The sequence below is a fragment of the Astatotilapia calliptera genome, chromosome 12, assembly GCF_900246225.1.
Source record: "Astatotilapia calliptera chromosome 12, fAstCal1.2, whole genome shotgun sequence".
Taxonomy (NCBI): Eukaryota; Metazoa; Chordata; class Actinopteri; order Cichliformes; family Cichlidae; genus Astatotilapia; species Astatotilapia calliptera.
This window is the reverse complement of record NC_039313.1, coordinates 18,119,318-18,136,578: the sequence shown is the minus strand read 5'-3', so window position 1 is coordinate 18,136,578 and position 17,261 is coordinate 18,119,318. Positions and strand designations below refer to the sequence as shown.

The window sequence follows — 17,261 nt, the reverse complement described above, 5'->3', positions numbered from 1 at the left end:
TTTCCTCTTCAAGCCCTTAAATGTCTTCCCTCCTTGGGTTTATACAAGCCTTACTGAAGGGATTCTGTCAGGTCATGTTTCACATCCATGAGTTTTATGTAATGTAGTTACAGATCCAAGGTATTGTGGCACTAACACCACTGACGTGGACCCGTGGTTGGTGTGGTTCAATAGGTGTAGCCTTTAGGGTCTTTACTCTTTTTTTTTTTTTTTTTTTCACCACAAAGGAATAACGGGCGGATGGAATATTGTCGTCATTTGTGTGCATTTTGACTATTTTGCTATATATACACCAGAAATTGAAATTGACCCTTACAGTCAAAGCTCCGGGAAATAATGCCTCTCACCATGTACGCCACGAGACGTTTGGTTGCCGAGGCAACGCAAAACACCGTTTACGGTGAGTTTCAGAGCTCGAAATCGCTGCCGACATGATGATGTTAACTAATGGTAAATAGGTGGATAAAATATTGTGGAAAAATATGGTGCACGACGATTTACGAGTGGAGTGGATCCTACAGCGGGTGTCTGCTGGGTTTAATTTAAGGAAATGTCCCGACTGTTTCGATGAACTGCTCAGTCGGAGAGATGGAGAAGAAGAAGAGAAAATTATCCGTTATTTGAACTTCGTCTCCGAGGAAGACTCTCCATCGTGTCTTCTGTTTTTCAAAACTGTTAGAGAGGAAGAACGTGAAGTAGAAGTTCCCGTCGGTAAGTCCTGGTGCTTGTGCCCTCACTAGGGCTATCAGTCACCCGCAGGTCAGAAAGCCCAGTGTCTCTGAAAGCTAATTCAAGTTTGCAAAAGTGAATAAAGTTTCGATGAACCCGTATCCTTTTACTGTATTGCTTTTGGGTTAATGTAGGATGTTTTTACTGGTACCTTTTACCATGTTTCAGCATACTCTCAGAAAGTTTATTACTTATGTACACTCAACAAAAATATAAACGCAACACCTTTGTTACTGCTCCCATTCCCCATGGGATGGACGTAGAGACCTAAAATTCATTCCAGATACACAATATAACCATCCCTCCCAAACAGTGGTCACAAATCAGTCCAAATGTGTGGTAGTGGGCACATCTGCCATATTGAGATAATCCATCCCACCTCACAGGTGTGCCACATCAGGATGCTGATCTGACATCATGAGTAGTGCACAGGTGTACCTCAGACTGCCCACAACAAAAGGCCACCCTGGAATGTGCAGTTTTTTGCGCTATTGGGGGTCTGGGGACCCAGAACCGGTCAGTATCTGGTGTGACCACCATTTGCCTCATGCAGTGCAACACATCGTCGCATGGAGTCTATCAGATTGTCAATTGTGGCCTGTGGAATGTTGGTCCACTCCACTTCAATGGCTGTGCGAGGTTGTTGGATATTCATGGGAACTGGTACACGCTGTCGTATACGCCGGTCAAGCACATCCCGAACATGCTCAATGCGTGACATGTCCGGTGAGTATGCTGGCCATGCAAGAACTGGGACATTCTCAGCTGCCATCTGCCCTGAACAATGTGAACCATGATTCATCCGTGAAGCGCACACCTCTCCAACGTGCCAGACGCCATCGAATGTGAGCATTTGCCCACACAAGTCTGTTACGGCGACGAGCTGGAGTCAGGTCAAGATGAGGACGACGGGCATGCAGTTGAGCGTCCATGAGACGGTTTCTGACAGTTTGTGCAGAAATTGTTTGGTTGTGCAAACCAATTGTTCCAGCAGCTGTCTGGGTGGCTGGTCTCAGACGATCTTGGAGGTGAACCTGCTGGATGTGGAGGTCCTGGGCTGGTGTGGTTACACGAGGTCTGCGGTGGTGAGGCCGGTTGGATGTGCTGCCATATTCTCTGAAACGCCTGTGGAGACGGCTTATGGTTGAGAAATGAACATTCAATGCACGGGCGACAGATCTGGTTGACATTCCTGCTGTCAGCATGCCAATTGCACGCTCCCTCATTGCTTGTGGCATCTGTGGCATTTTGCTGTGAGACAAAACTGCACATTCCAGGGTGGCCTTTTGTTGTGGGCAGTCTGAGGTACACCTGTGCACTACTCATGATGTCAGATCAGTATCCTGATGTGGCACACCTGTGAGGTGGGATGGATTATCTCAATATGGCAGATGTGCCCACTACCACACATTTGGACTGATTTGTGACCACTGTTTGGGAGGGATGGTTATATTGTGTATCTGGAATGAATTTTAGGTCTCTACGTCCATCCCATGGGGAATGGGAGCAAAAACAAAAGTGTTGCATTTATATTTTTGTTCAGTGTAATTTAACAACGCTGTGGACATTTGGACCGCAAGACAACATCTAACAATAATGTTTACATTACCAGAAAAGAAAACTGGAGATCCTGAGCCAGGTGGGGCAGAGAACACCACCGACTTCATTACAAATGATGATAGGGAAAGTCATGTGAGATCAAACTTTAAAACTGATATAATTATTAATGCATTATTGATTGAGAGGCTCAAGATAGTTAAGGTTTAACATATTTCTGGTTTGGTGATTTCAGAGGACTGAGATAAATCTGGTCTATCACACTGAGCTTCACGTAGCTGTCAACCAGTACCCACAGAGATTTTTGAAATCTTGTGTCTTCTACTTTCTCAGGAACACAAAGGGTGAGATGCCAGTTCCTCATCGTCATACTTAAACATGTTCAAGCCTCTTATTTGCTCTCTTTAGGGGTCACCACCCTGGATCACCTGGCTCCATTTCCCCCTATCCCTAGCATCTTCCTCTGTCACACCAACCCTCTGCACATCCTCCTTCACTCCATCCACAAATCCTCCCTGTGTTTTTGCTCTTTTCCCTCTTCCTGTCAGCTCCATATTTGACATCCTTTTCAGATTAAATCCACTATTCACTCTTCAAATTCATTCTTCTGCACATGTCCAAACCATCTGAGTTTTGCTTCTCTAACTTTATTTATCCTTCTGATGTACTTATTTCTAATCTTGTCACTTCTAATGTTCCATATAAAAAAGCAATAAACAAGATACTGTGTTGTTGTATTATAAAACAGAGACTATTGTTGAACCACTGGACATGAATGAGGTCAATATCATGATGCCCTCGCTGTTTGACATCGGCATGCATTGTGGAAACCCTCTTCAGGTGCTGCAAAGCAAACTTGCCCATGTAAGAAAAATAAGAAATACAACTGATCAGGAGCAACTTTTGTTAGTAGGACTGAAAGTTGATGTCACAGCAGCATACTAGCTTTTAATCTTATTATTGTATATGGAAAAACATCAGATTTTCTAATGAATATTTGACTGCATCTCCTCTCAGGTCTATATACCCATGCTTACTGCCAACCAAATGGCAGTATCTGGAGCAGGTGATCAAAGTGAGGAAGTTTCTCATCAGGAGAAGATGAATGGGAAGAGTGAAGCAAATGAAACAAAGAGTTTAGTGAAGCCAAGTGGGCAATTTATTATTCGTGATGAGTTGCTCAACATAACGCATAAACATTTGGGACTGCTGAACACGACTCTCCAACACCTTCAGCTTGAAGGTTCGTTTAATTACTTGAACCAAGGGCTTGCTATTGTTAAAGGCAACTCACCATGATTTTTAATTTTTATTAGAGTATATAGATTTGCAAGCAAATGCTTTTTCTTCTCTCAGTTTCCAAGCAAGAGTATCGACTAGTACTGATAAATGTCTACAGGACATTAGTTATTTTTTATGCCCATTCACAAAAAGTGATTCAGTCTAAAAGCATTCTACATGTCACAGATGGGATTTTACTGCACATTCCTGAGCTGGAGTTGGAAGACCTGCCTTCGAATCCAGAGATGGTAGAAAGCTTGGAGCAGTGCTTGATGAACTGGCAAACGCAAATAACCATTGTTATTGAGGAGCAGAAAAACAAAAAACCACAGGTTTGTAATTGTAATTTCGTGTTCTGAGATTCAGTCCAGGAACTAAAGCAGGAGAAATAATTTTTCTGCTAAATTTATGCAATATTGTCAAGAATTTAAGAAATACCCATCGACCTTAAAGGAAAACTTTCAGTTAAAGAATGTCTCAACTGCACCTGGTGACATGCAGTCGCTAGACTCAATCATTCACTCTCCATTTTCCTCCAGGCGCCTGGTCCTTTGGCTGAGATAGCACTTTGGCAGGAACGTGCGTCTGTCCTTAATGCTCTGAGTGAACAGCTTAATCATGCTGCAGTAGGGAAGATCGTGGAGGTGATGACCAAAGCAGGTGCAGGCATTGTTCTTACACTGGAGGGAGCGATTGCTGAACTTACTAAATACCGTTTGGAGTCAGATGAGAATTTACGCTTCCTCAAGACACTAGAAAGGCATTTCATGGTAAGAACATTATTGCTGACTATAAAAAAAAAAGGTAGTTACATGAAACTAAAAGGTTCCATGAATCTATAAATTTTTTGCAAGGACAAAAGGAAAAGGAATCAAAAGAATGATTGTGGATCTGTTGTGTTAACTTCTCCTTCACTTTTATCAAAGCTACCATTGTCTGTTTCAGAATCTGGCTACTGGAGCAAATTTTGGTGTGATCTTGGAGACCATCCCTCCTTTAATGGAGAGCCTGCAAATTGTATGGATGATCTCCTACCACTATAACACGAACGATTGTATGGTCCCCTTAATGGAGCGAATTGCCTGGCAGCTGTGTGAACGTGTGACTCAAGCCATAGATGTCCACACGCTGTTCAAGTATATGTGGAACCATTTACATATTCTGAGACTTTTTAATTTATAGTAAAACCAAATTTATTGTTCAGTAGTCAAACAGAATCATTTATTCAAATGTGATGTTTTCTTGTGTCAGTATAATAGTGTGTTGTGCCTTAAACAGAAACAACAGGGGAGTTGCCAAATCCAAGGTCTACGAAGCTAAGCAGGTTTTAAGTCAGTGGAAGACATCCTACTTTGAGAGGCGTGCTGAAATTGAGCAATTGAGCAAGGCTTCACGTTGGGAGTTTGACCGTAAGAAACTGTTTGAGAAGACTGATTACATGGCTTCTGTCTGCCAGGATCTGTACAATGTTTTGCAGGTTGGTGTGAATATTTATATGTATAAAATACATATATAATTCATAAATACTGACCTCTCACACAATATCTGAAGATTTGAATGTGTAAAATAAACTTCAGATTTTTATTTCTCATGTGTTCGTGTTGGGTAGATTTTGGAGGAGTTTTACAATATCTTTGGCCCAGAGCTATTGAGTGTGACAGGTGACACAAAACACATTGATGAAGTGCACCGCACAGTGGAAAATCTGGTTGTGCCCCTTGAGGAGGCCGTTTTTAGTCCTTTCAACATCTCTAAGATGAGCAGCTGGAAAATGATCATGCAAGACTTCAACACGGCAGTTCAGGTGGGTTTCAGATATTGCAGAAGCTGTTTGGTTGTTCTAAATGCACAAAGTAATTAAACAGCTTGGACAAATATAACTGTGCAATATTTCAAGCTGAATGCGTGTGTCTGTTTAGGCTATTGAGGCAGAAGCGATGCACTTTATTGATGAGTCTTTTAAGACACTGCACTCTTCAACTGATGCCTTTGACATGCTGCTGAAGTTTAAACACATTCGCACCAGAGAGGTCATCAGTAACCATCTGATGAAAAAGCTTGACGATATCTTGGAGCAGTACTGCAAGGAGGTAATATGCTATTGAATAAAACATGCTGGCATCTATTTAACATTAAAGTTACTGTTAAAATCATTTTGAAGCTTCAGCTGAGGAACAGTCCACCCAAGACAATGTGACTTAAGTTGGTGAGCATGTGTGTATAAAATAATGCTACAGCTAACTAAAATCTACTAACAAATGACATTTATTCTTTATACCTTTGATCTGTCAAGCTTTGGCTAACTTATCCTTATAAAATCTCGACGTAAACGTTTCATAAAGGTAAATACTAAAGTTTTGTAATTTATGTGAGTGACACGTCATTTTGTTGGTGTGGTTGTAGGTGGACAGGACATGGGAAATTTTTGAGACAATGAAAGACAAACCACCGTTAAATAAGAATGAGCCTCCTGTGGCTGGGGCAATCAGATGGGCACGATTTCTATTCCATCGCATCAAATATGCCATCCTCCCCTTCTTGAAAGTGCCGGAGATGTTGGACTGTGAAAAGAACAAAGTGGTGAGTTATTTCAAAACGCTTTATGTCACCATTAATGTTAAACTGTTTATACACTAAAATGCTTTTTAAAACAACTTTCTGTGATTTTCTTTCTTTCTTTTTCTTTTCTTTCTGCTGTAGTTTGCTCAGGCCAGAGAGAAGTATGTAGAAGTGGCAGAGCAGCTGAAGGACTATGAGGCAGCAAAATATGAAATCTGGATGGCGGAGACAGAACATAATTTGCCTTTGCTAATGAAAAAACCCATTTTGGCCATGGTTACCAGTAAAAACTCAACTCAAACAGAACTAGTATGTGTCTTTTGCTATTTCCTCATAACTGTTGTATCTTATATTGTGTGTTTGTGAAGGTTCTCTTATATTGTGTGTTAAGACTCTCTAAAATTCCCTGCATTTTTCTCACTTTAAGGACGTCCCGCCACCTGAAAGTTGCACACCAAAGGGTTTGCGATACATTGTGAACTTTGCTCCGGAGATCAAAGAAATAATTTCTGAGGCTTACAGTCTTGAAGCCCTGGGCTACACTGTGCCTGATCTAGCTCAAAATGTTGCACTTCAGGAAAACAAATTCATCAGGTGATGAGACTCACCCGTAACTGACTAGAAAACTCAAAAACCAGTACTTGATCTCCTTTCTCTCTTGAACTGTTTCGTCCTTCATCTTAGGTATGTCAGTGATCTGAGCAAGCTTATCAACCGCTATCACTCTGCATTGGACAGTTTGAATGAAGCACATGTCGTCATGCTGGCTCCACATATAAAAGTAGTCAGAAAAGGCATCAGTTTGGGATTCAAAAGACTCAACTGGAATTCCTTGGGTACTATTCATACAAAGGCTGACATCTCTGTTTATGCTTGCTGTCAGATGAAATTACTTTTGTATAAAACTGAAATCTGCTAATGTTTGGTTTTAGGCATCCCAGATTTCATCAACCAAAGCCTTCAGACTGTAACTAAGTTTGAGTTTGTCTTCAATCAGATTCATGAACATGAGAAGGCTATTGATTCTAAGTTGCAGTCCATGATGATGGCCAACTTACTGAAATTTCCATCACCAGATGCCTCAAACAACTTACCAGGTAGATGTATTAGAAGTATACTATTAGTTTACTGGAAATAAAGAATTTGTGCATACATTATTTTAATAGTTTCATATTTTTTCCTAAGCTATTAAGGGGTTCTGTGAACACATTGAGCGAGAGCGAGTCAAAACTGTGACGATGCTTGCCAAGAAGTATGCTGACATTGGAGTCCTTATAACTAGAATAGAACAGCTGAGTGTGGAAACCAGCACTGGCAGAGCCAAATGTATGGTAGATTATTACCAACACTGGGAACACAGAATACTGGACACTCTTACAAAGATGGTGCAGAGGTAATGAGTAATGGTTTTGAGCCTGCATAGATTGTGAGTGGTAATAATCACCACATTTCTAACAAGTAGAATGCTGTTAGTCTTAACCATTGCAACATCTGTCATGTTTGTTTTCATATTCAGAAACATTCAGGCCTTTAATATAGCGCTGATGGGAGATAAAGCTCTTTTTCAAATCACCGCCATCCTGTCTGCACCTAAGATTGTGTTGCAGCCCCAAAGCAACGAGATCTACCGCCTGCTCGTGCAGTGTATCACAGACTGTGTAGTTAGCACCAAGGTGGGCTCATCACAGTGTTTTGTTTAGTCTTTTTGTCGCTGCATTAAAAAAATAAATGATTTTCAATTTACCACTAATAATATATCTTAACTTTGGATTTATTTTTGTGTTCAAGCAATTTGTGCGTTGGATGCATGGGACCTGCATTAAGTGCCCTCCACAACATGTGGGTGCTGAAGATAAGCTGGTGACATTTAATTTCTACAGTGACGTGTCCCAGCTTCCTCAGATCAAGGAGAGCTGTGTAACTGTATCTCAGAACATCCAGCGTCTGCTTTTCTCCATCGATCAGTACCTTTACCACTGGAAGCGCTATCGGGTTCTTTGGGAAAAGAACAGAACCATTGTCAATGAAAAGTTTGCTGCAAGGAAGCCGTCCTTTGTCATGTATGATTATAAGCTGCAGTCCCTTGCTCGTATCAAGCAGGAAGTGATGCTCGAGCCTCAGTTTAAGAATGAGCACAGCGTATGCCTAAACCTGGAGCTTCTGGCCCACACTGTGAGCGAAATTGCTGAAGCCTGGATCAGTTCACTTGGTAGCTTACTCAACAAGCCTGCTAAAGAGGACATCTTTAACTTGAGAGATGAATTCATGGTAGTTAATCATAATACACAGTTTGTGTTTACAGTCTTTATCCTAAATATTCTTTGGCTTTTATGTGATTTATCTTTTTTGTGATTATTTTGTACAAAAGCAACTGTCTAAGAAGCTGAAACAGAGTCCTGACACTTTTGACGACCTGAAGTCTGTCCTTGGCACCATCTCAGCCATCAAGAACATGTCATTAGAAGTGGAGATGAGAATCACAGATATCCAGGAACAATACAGAACACTGGCCATGTATAAAGTGGAGGTACTGTGTCTTTTTACAGAGAGAGAGTGTGTGATCAGTTTGTCTGTCTGTTAGCAGTCTGTGCAACTCACTTTTAATTTTTTCAGTATGACTCCCTAGAATGTCACAATGATGCCATAATATTTTACAAAATCACACACTGCAGGGATATATTTTAAAATCTCAAGTTCTATAACTTATAGAAGCCAAAGACTTCAGTCATTTCTGTTCCAATCACATGGGTGGAAATAGGAAAATGTTCAATTTTAGTATGTAATGCTTCAAGGTTATGGGTTAAAGGTCAGGGTTCTGCAAATTAGGAAAAAGTTTATTTGAGTTCGGATCATGTAGTTCTTTAAACTAAAAAAACATTTATTTCAATATAACATTATATGAATTCACAATGAAAAAACAAAACAAAAAATACTACACTAGTTTTCCATATTAATATTGATATCAGCACAAATGATCTATGAAAGCAATGCCGGTGACATTATTGGGGATTTCTATATTACCGATACTAACATCAGCATGGAGTAATAAAAAGAAAATAAAACATCAACATTTCTTTGTATATCCCTTGCCCTTTGGGGGGAGGCTCTGAGTGCTCTTGTATAAAACCTCAAAAGTGATCTTGTTTCCCATTTTAAAAAGTTTATGTCTTATGTGCTTTAGGCAGGTGAGGATGAATGGGAGCTGGTGGCCTGCATTGGCCAGATGTGGAGTGACCTTTTCATAGAAGCCAGACAAGTAGACCGAAGTCTGAAAGACATCAAGAAATCATTTACTGTGGTAAGATATCAATCCCATACAATGTTCTTAAACCTAAAAATAAACAGAAATGTTCTTGTCTTACATTTATGATTGCCACACTTGTCTCCCATCCACACACCCAAAGATCACAAAGGAGAATATCGAAGAGTTCAAACAGGAGTTGTCTGTGTTTGCCGAAAGCTTCAACATGCATGGTCCTGGAGCTGTAGGAGATGATTTGGAGAAAGGTACTTGGGCACTTAGATGAATGCTGCTGTTGCTGAGTAGAGAATAGTAGTGCATGGTAAATGTTGAAATGTAGTGGAGCAACAAGCCCGTGTTACTTTTATTTTTGCAGGACTGGCCATTATGGGAAAATACGAGGCAGATCTTGCAAAGATTGTAGCAGGTCAACAGGAAATAACTAATGCTGAAAAGCTGCTGGACTTGTCAGTCACCACTTTCCCAGAAGTTCTGAGCATAAAGAATGACATGAATGGCTTGAGACAGATATATGATATATATAAAGCTCAGCAGGTGGGATATGCTTGTAAAACACCAGTGCATAATACACATAAATGTGATCATTTAAATTTTTTTTAAATTTTTATATATATATATATATATGCTTGTCCTGTCATCTTGCAGGATGCAAAGACACAGTGGTCTCAGACCTTGTGGATAGATTTAGACATCCAGCTGCTACAACAGGGCATTGAGGGTTTCATCAAACGCTTAAGGCTGCTGCCCAAAGAAGTGCGGGCCATGCCTGTGGCCTTTTTCCTAGACGGACGCATGAAGGAGTTCAGAGAGTCTCTGCCTCTTTTACTGGACCTGAAGAATGAGGCCCTCAGAGACAGGTCTGTCTCAAGATTGATACTAGTGAGAAACCAGAATGAATATAATACCCCCCCAAAATTTACAGTTAATAACGTAGCTGGATTTGTTTTATTGTCACTTAGGTTTAAATTTATTGCTCCTAGCGGATTGTTCTGCAATACGCATAATATTGACAATAAGTAGAGTATTAAATACTCTACTTATTTAGATGTAAACTTTTGAATTCACGTGTTCAAATTATCTATGTCCAGATAAAACAAAAAAACTGAGAATAAAAATGTCTTTATATTCAAGGCACTGGAAGGAACTGATGGAAAGGACTGGCACCAGCTTTGAGATCAACCCTGAAAGCTTCACACTGGAGAACATGTTTGCTATGGAGTTGCACAAATATGCAGATGTCATAGGCGACATCGTCACCTCGGCTGTAAAAGAGCTTGGTATTGAGAAGGCAGGTTCTCTCTTTTTTAAAAACATTCTCAAAATGGAATAATCTGCCAGTTCTATCAGTTCATCAGGGAAATGACAGTTACTTCTAAAACATGTTATCTGTATCTGGTTCCAGGGAGTAAAAGGAGTGGTAGAGACCTGGGAAAACATGAAGTTCAATGTTCAGCCCTATTTCAAAGGCACTCAGGAACGTGGCTCCATTCTGGGTGCGGTGGATGAGATCTCACTGAATGTGGACAATGATGTCATGAACTTACAGAGCATGGCTGGCAGCCGCTTTGTTGGACCCTTCCTTGGTACCATACAGCAGTGGGAAAAAAATCTGTCTGTTATTTCTGAGACTATTGAGGTGAGTAAGACTGGCTAAATTTTCCTTCACCCTTAGGCTGATCCACAAAATACTTATAGGAAAAAAAATACGTCTTTCACAGGTCTGGTTGCTCGTGCAGAGAAAATGGATGTACTTGGAGAGCATATTTATAGGAGGAGACATTCGCTTGCAGTTACCTGAGGAAGCAAAGAAATTTGATAACATTGACAAAAGGTTTAAAGACGTAAGTGTTGCTATAATATTGGTCTTAAAAAATTAAAGTACTTTCTTCTAGACTTGTCAAAATTACATCTCTCTTTGTTTGTGTAGATAATGAATGACACAGTGAGGAATCCAAACATTAAGCGCTGTTGCCTGGTTCCCAACCGGCTAACAGACCTGCAGGCCCTGAGTGACGGTTTAGAGAGATGCCAGAAGAGTCTTAATGATTACCTGGACTCAAAGCGACATGCATTTCCTCGCTTCTTCTTCATCTCTGATGATGAACTGCTCAGCATTCTGGGGAGTAGTGACCATACCTGTGTCCAGGAACATATGATCAAGGTATTTGGCAAGTACAAGCGATGGTGGAGTGGTAGACAAGACCTTAATTTTTCAAAGTATAGATAGGGAGGCTCATTGTTTCCAATGTGTGTTTTTTCTTTTGTCTCACAAGATGTATGACAACATAGCATCTCTGAGATTTGACGTGGATAGCAATGGAGAGACAGTAGTTGGAGCCATGGTGTCTGCTGAGGGTGAGGTGATGGAACTAAGACAGCCTGTCGCAGTGGAGGGCAGGGTGGAGGAGTGGATGATGGGGGTGCTACTGGAGATGAGGAAGACTAACAGGCTCATCACAAAGGAAGCGATCTTCCACTACTGTGAAGACCGGAGTAGGTATGTGTAAATAACATGCACCAGAGAAAGAAACCGCTTGTGTTGTTATTTTTTATTTTTTTGAATATTTTCGTACTAGCCAGGGGTTTTTTAGTCCTCATCAATCAAAATGTTTGTTTCGAAACACACAAGGTCATTTCTGATGGTTGGCATGTCTTTGTCTTGAGCAAACTCTACAATACCAAGGTGATACTGGCCAATGTATATGCCCCCAATGTGGATAATATTGAGTGCATTTTCTCTTTATTGCCTGATCCGAGCTCATACTCTCTAATACAGGGTGGGGATCTTAACTGTTGGCTCCCCAACCCCATAACTTTAAGTAAATCTCCATCGTTTGTTCAGTCCTGTCTGTCTAATTGTGGTGTCTTTGACACCTGGCACTGTCTCAGTCCAAACTCAGTTTTCTCACAGGTCCACCATACCTATTTTAGGATTGATTATTTTATTATTGATAATCAGTGGCTTTCATCGGTCCGCCCCTGTGACTACCAGAGCATAGTGGTGTAGGATCATAATTTTATAAAATTCAGCGAAAAAACAACAACAATCTTTTGTGTTTCAAACGAATACTACAAATGAATCTTCTAACCTGATTATTTGGGATACATGAAAGACGTTTCTGAGATAGCAAATAATTTCTTATTCAGCAAACATGAAAAGGCCAATACAGAGCAATTTGAATTACCCAACCAAATTAAAGAAATGCTGTATTTTCCCTCCACTGAGACCTGTGGGTATGTCCCCTCCTTACATGCGGAGAAGGCATTTGACTGTGTGTAGTGGGAGTATCTATTGTTACAAAAATTCTACTTTGGACCTAAATTTATTTATTGGATAAAATTGCTATATTTCTTCCCTAAAGCCTCAGTCCTTTTGAACTTCCAACGGTTACAGCCCACCAACCTCCAACAATGAACCTTGGCAAGGGTGTCCTTAAGCCCACTACTACTCTTTGATTTTGCTATAGAACCATTGGCTATCACACTCTGAAGCTATGCAGATGCCTCAGAGATTTGGAGGAGAGGAGTTGTGCATAAAGATCTCCTGGTCTTCCTAGTGGATCTATACCTTCTATGTTGTCAATTATCATTCAGTTTGGCCAGGACACATTTGGAACTTACATAAAAGTGAACTCTTCTGGGTAAATGGAGGAGAGTCTGGGCCAGGATACTCAAACTTCCCATTTAAAATAGCAGAAAACCAATTCACATATCTGGGCAAAACTGTTACAAGGAAGTACAAATTTTCTTACTTCACTAAATAATACAAAACAGTTTCTGACACAGTGGTCCCCCCTCAGCTAAAACTCTGTTAAAATGAACGCTCTTATTCAATTAGCAATAACAGCTAATCGTTCCACCTGGTGTGGAAATATTTAGCAAAGTTCCATCGCTACTCTTTAAGTTTCAACAAGGAAGGGATTCTCTTTTTCTCTCTCTCTCTCTCTTTAAATATATAATTTATTTATGTATGTGGATCGTCATTTATTTATATGTATATAATTATATAGAATATATACATATAATTCTATTCTTATTCTATATTATTTATTCTACATATATTTCTCTTTTTACGTAATCCGGCTTGAGGATGGGGTTAATTTTTGGGAAAGTTGTGGAGCATAGAATTGCACACTTTACCTTAACTATGTTACCTCAACAATAATCAAGTCTAGTTTTGTTCATTCTTAGAATTGAAGACCACTTTGCATTCAATGCTTTTTTGGATTTCTTTCTTTTTTTCCCTTCACAAGCTCTGCAATGTTGTCTTTTCTATTGTGTTTGTTATAAATGTGTGCAAATGTTCTGTTTGGTTAAACTTAATAAAAATATCTTTGAGAAAAAAAGTTTTTGATATTCGCTAAGAGGCACAGTGATGACACGTTTGTGACCGAAAGAAGTGCCTGAGTGTTTTTGCCAATGTCTGCGTGTGCAAGTCTGGCCCTCAGGTAATCTGTCATTGCAATGTTTTACAGGGTGGATTGGATGTTGCTGTACCAGGGCATGGTTGTACTAGCTGCTAACCAAGTTTGGTGGACCTGGGAGTTAGAGGATGTCTTTAAAAATGTGAAGAAAGGAAAGAAGCATGCACTTAAGAACTATGCTGAGAAAATGCACAAACAGATTGATGAGCTGGTGTCATGCATTATTCAGCCTTTGAAGAAAAATGACAGACGAAAGCTCAACACTGTGCTCATCATTGATGTCCACGCAAGAGACATAGTGGACAGCTTTGTGCTAAAAAGGTAAACTTGACTTTTGCAGGTTTGAACATTTGTTTGTGGCAGTGTGTTTTAAATAGTGAAAATAATAAAAGAACGACATTTAAAGTTCAGTTTCCTTCCAGCATAATGGATGCACAAGAATTTGAATGGGAAAGCCAGCTGAGATTTTACTGGGTCCGGGAAGATGACAACTTATTTGTGCGCCAGTGCAGTGCATCTTTCTCCTATGGCTACGAATACATGGGGTTGAATGGGCGGTTGGTTATAACCCCACTGACAGACCGGATCTACCTCACTCTCACACAGGTCTGGGATATAAGCAAATTTTTAATACCTAAGCATGTACATTTTTTCGACTAAAACATGCCTGTCCATGTGTATTTGGGATGAAGGCACTGTCCATGTACTTGGGTGGAGCTCCTGCTGGACCTGCTGGTACAGGAAAGACAGAGTCCACCAAGGATCTGGCTAAGGCTTTAGGCCTGCTCTGTGTTGTTACAAACTGTGGTGAGGGCATGGACTACTTGGTAAGAAGCTTTTCTGGGATTTAAAAAAGTGCAGTCATCACTTGTCATCACTCTAGCTTTTTACGTGAATGTCCTCTCCCTTTGTGTCCAGGCAGTGGGCAAGATCTTGTCTGGCCTTGCACAGTGCGGAGCTTGGGGCTGCTTTGATGAGTTCAATCGTATCGATGCCTCAGTGTTGTCAGTGATCTCCTCCCAAATCCAGACTATCCGCAATGCTCTCATTCTACACCTTAACAGGTTTTATGTAAGTCTGTTTAGTTATGTGGGACCAGCAGTGTTGGTCAAGTTACTTGAAAAAAGTAATCAGTAACTAATTACTGATTACTTCCCCCAAAAAGTAATCCCATTACTTTACTGATTACTATTTTCAAAAGTAATTAATTACTTAGTTACTTAGTTACTTTTTAAAAACACGATTTACAACCTGAAGAGGTGATAAAGCGATAGATCTTTCAGCCCAATTCTACTTTTTCTACATAATCCATCATACAAAATGTAATCAAATGGAAAAGTCTCTTTTTTTAACTTGTTTTATCAGTTTTAATCTTTTAACTTTATGCATCAAGCAAAAATTTAATTATATGCAACATTCTCTGACTTGAATAAATTAGTTTAACATTTAAACCTATTTTCTGCACATTCCAGCACATAAAATTAAATATTTTTTGTGTTTACACTCACTCTTTCAAATAGATGCAAGTAAAACACAGCAGAAAATAAATAAAGTCAAAGACTCAGCGGTGCTGTTGCTCTATTTTCACCTGTAAAGCAGGACTGCGGTAGGCGGAGGTTTACCCTGGTGCAGGTGTTTCCCATTACGTCATGGCGCACTCGGTGCTTGCTTGGAAGTTTAGGGGTTTCTTTCGCTGTAAAAAGAAGTTTTCTTCCCACGCACAATGGACGCTAATGTTTTTGTCACTTTTTATGGAATCAAACTCAAAGTAAGGTCAGTACTTCCACGCTTTAAACGCTGCACGCTCATACTCTCTCCCACAATCGATATGTGATCCATTGTTGATCTGCAGACAGCTGTTGTCACTAACGGCACACTCGCTTACGTCACTGTCGTGAGACATTCTCGCAAAAAATCACGGTTTTAGTAACGCAGTAACGCAGCGTTCCTACGGGAAAGTAACGGTAATCTAATTACCGTTTTTGCAATAGTAATCCCTTATTTTACTCGTTACTTGAAAAAAGTAATCAGATTACAGTAACATGTTACAAGTAACGCGTTACTGCCCATCTCTGGGGACCAGTAATAAATATATATTTTTCATGTATGCATTATATATGTATTACACCTAAACACCTTCCATCTCCCTATACGCATCAGTTTGAAGGGCAAGAGATCAACTTGGATGACCGCATAGGAATTTTCATCACTATGAACCCTGGTTACGCAGGACGTACAGAGCTGCCTGAATCCGTCAAAGCTCTCTTCAGGCCTGTGGTGGTCATTGTGCCGGACCTGCAGCAGATTTGCGAGATTATGCTCTTCTCTGAGGGTTTCCTAATGGCCAAGGTACCACATGCACCCATGAACTTGCATTTGATTTCATTTGCACATGCTGTCAGCTGTACTGCAAGAAATGCATCATAAACTATGTACACGCACAGGTTATATTGTATTACTTTATATTGTTAAATAGTACAAAAAATGCATATGAAAATAGATAACTTGGAGATTTTGACTTTTGACTGATAATAGTGTTATTAATGTGTCTCTACTTCTGTTCTTTTCAGGTGCTGGCAAAGAAAATGACCGTACTTTATAAGCTGGCTCGTGAACAGCTGTCCAAGCAGTCTCATTATGACTTCGGCCTGCGCGCTCTCAAGTCTGTCCTAGTGATGGCAGGAGAGCTGAAGAGAAGCTCACCTGAGCTGAGCGAGGTACAGAAAAATAACAAATAAAACTTTTTCTTTTTCTTTTTTTTTAAATTGACAGAAAACCAAGTTGCTATTTGTGACTTCTCAGGTAAAAGTTGAAGGTTGATTTATCCTAGGAATATGTTGGACATTTGTAAAGGTTACCAAATGCTCGATTTGTCCTGTATCATCCAAAATTTCTTTTTTTAAGATGACACAGAGAATGTAAGATAGAGGTGCAAATCTTATATTTGTTTATCAATAGTTTAATTCTTATTATTTTACACAAAAGTTGGAGCTGTTATTTGTACTGAAAACTGTCCTTCATTAAACTATTGTTACATAGCCCCCATGTTCAAAAAATATTTGTGTGCAACAATTTTATAGGTTCGTTTTTTATTTTTTCAGTATTTTCAATACTGAAATATTATGAAGTTGATGTATAAATGCATAAATTCTTTTTCATTCATTCCGTCGTTCAGTTCATGTATTTATGTCTATCCCTCTGACAACAGGATGTGGTGTTGATGCGGGCTCTCAGGGACATGAACCTACCCAAGTTTGTGTTTGAGGATGTCCCTCTGTTCCTCGGGCTGATCTCAGACCTGTTCCCTGGGCTTGATTGCCCCCGTGTTCGCTATCCCAACTTCAATGATGCTGTGGAACAGACCCTGGAGGACAAAAAATATGTCATACTACCCAACCAGGTGCAAAGTCTCATATTTGATGTTGTCTATCAATTTCTAGCAAAGTTTT

At 40.0% G+C, this 17,261-nt stretch overlaps 1 protein-coding gene across 1 annotated transcript in view; it reads left to right on the top strand.

The window, feature by feature from the left end:
- Window positions 1–221: 221 nt before the first annotated feature.
- The window catches only part of dnah10 (dynein axonemal heavy chain 10), a 31,111-nt gene continuing 14,071 nt past the window's right edge, over window positions 222–17,261 (top strand). The window contains exons 1-36 of the mRNA XM_026186716.1: window positions 222–711; window positions 2,342–2,421; window positions 2,522–2,630; window positions 3,035–3,150; window positions 3,304–3,529; window positions 3,754–3,899; window positions 4,107–4,337; window positions 4,513–4,703; window positions 4,846–5,044; window positions 5,177–5,371; window positions 5,487–5,657; window positions 5,971–6,147; window positions 6,268–6,435; window positions 6,554–6,720; window positions 6,811–6,962; window positions 7,059–7,223; window positions 7,312–7,519; window positions 7,643–7,799; window positions 7,915–8,394; window positions 8,495–8,653; window positions 9,308–9,424; window positions 9,531–9,633; window positions 9,744–9,922; window positions 10,034–10,245; window positions 10,520–10,676; window positions 10,791–11,024; window positions 11,107–11,229; window positions 11,316–11,549; window positions 11,662–11,885; window positions 13,864–14,133; window positions 14,235–14,418; window positions 14,505–14,639; window positions 14,731–14,883; window positions 15,973–16,161; window positions 16,383–16,529; window positions 17,021–17,212. Of these exons, the coding sequence (XP_026042501.1) occupies window positions 483–711; window positions 2,342–2,421; window positions 2,522–2,630; window positions 3,035–3,150; window positions 3,304–3,529; window positions 3,754–3,899; window positions 4,107–4,337; window positions 4,513–4,703; window positions 4,846–5,044; window positions 5,177–5,371; window positions 5,487–5,657; window positions 5,971–6,147; window positions 6,268–6,435; window positions 6,554–6,720; window positions 6,811–6,962; window positions 7,059–7,223; window positions 7,312–7,519; window positions 7,643–7,799; window positions 7,915–8,394; window positions 8,495–8,653; window positions 9,308–9,424; window positions 9,531–9,633; window positions 9,744–9,922; window positions 10,034–10,245; window positions 10,520–10,676; window positions 10,791–11,024; window positions 11,107–11,229; window positions 11,316–11,549; window positions 11,662–11,885; window positions 13,864–14,133; window positions 14,235–14,418; window positions 14,505–14,639; window positions 14,731–14,883; window positions 15,973–16,161; window positions 16,383–16,529; window positions 17,021–17,212 (6,579 nt within the window). The 5' untranslated portion in view covers window positions 222–482. The remainder of the gene's footprint in view (window positions 712–2,341; window positions 2,422–2,521; window positions 2,631–3,034; window positions 3,151–3,303; window positions 3,530–3,753; window positions 3,900–4,106; window positions 4,338–4,512; window positions 4,704–4,845; window positions 5,045–5,176; window positions 5,372–5,486; window positions 5,658–5,970; window positions 6,148–6,267; window positions 6,436–6,553; window positions 6,721–6,810; window positions 6,963–7,058; window positions 7,224–7,311; window positions 7,520–7,642; window positions 7,800–7,914; window positions 8,395–8,494; window positions 8,654–9,307; window positions 9,425–9,530; window positions 9,634–9,743; window positions 9,923–10,033; window positions 10,246–10,519; window positions 10,677–10,790; window positions 11,025–11,106; window positions 11,230–11,315; window positions 11,550–11,661; window positions 11,886–13,863; window positions 14,134–14,234; window positions 14,419–14,504; window positions 14,640–14,730; window positions 14,884–15,972; window positions 16,162–16,382; window positions 16,530–17,020; window positions 17,213–17,261) is intronic.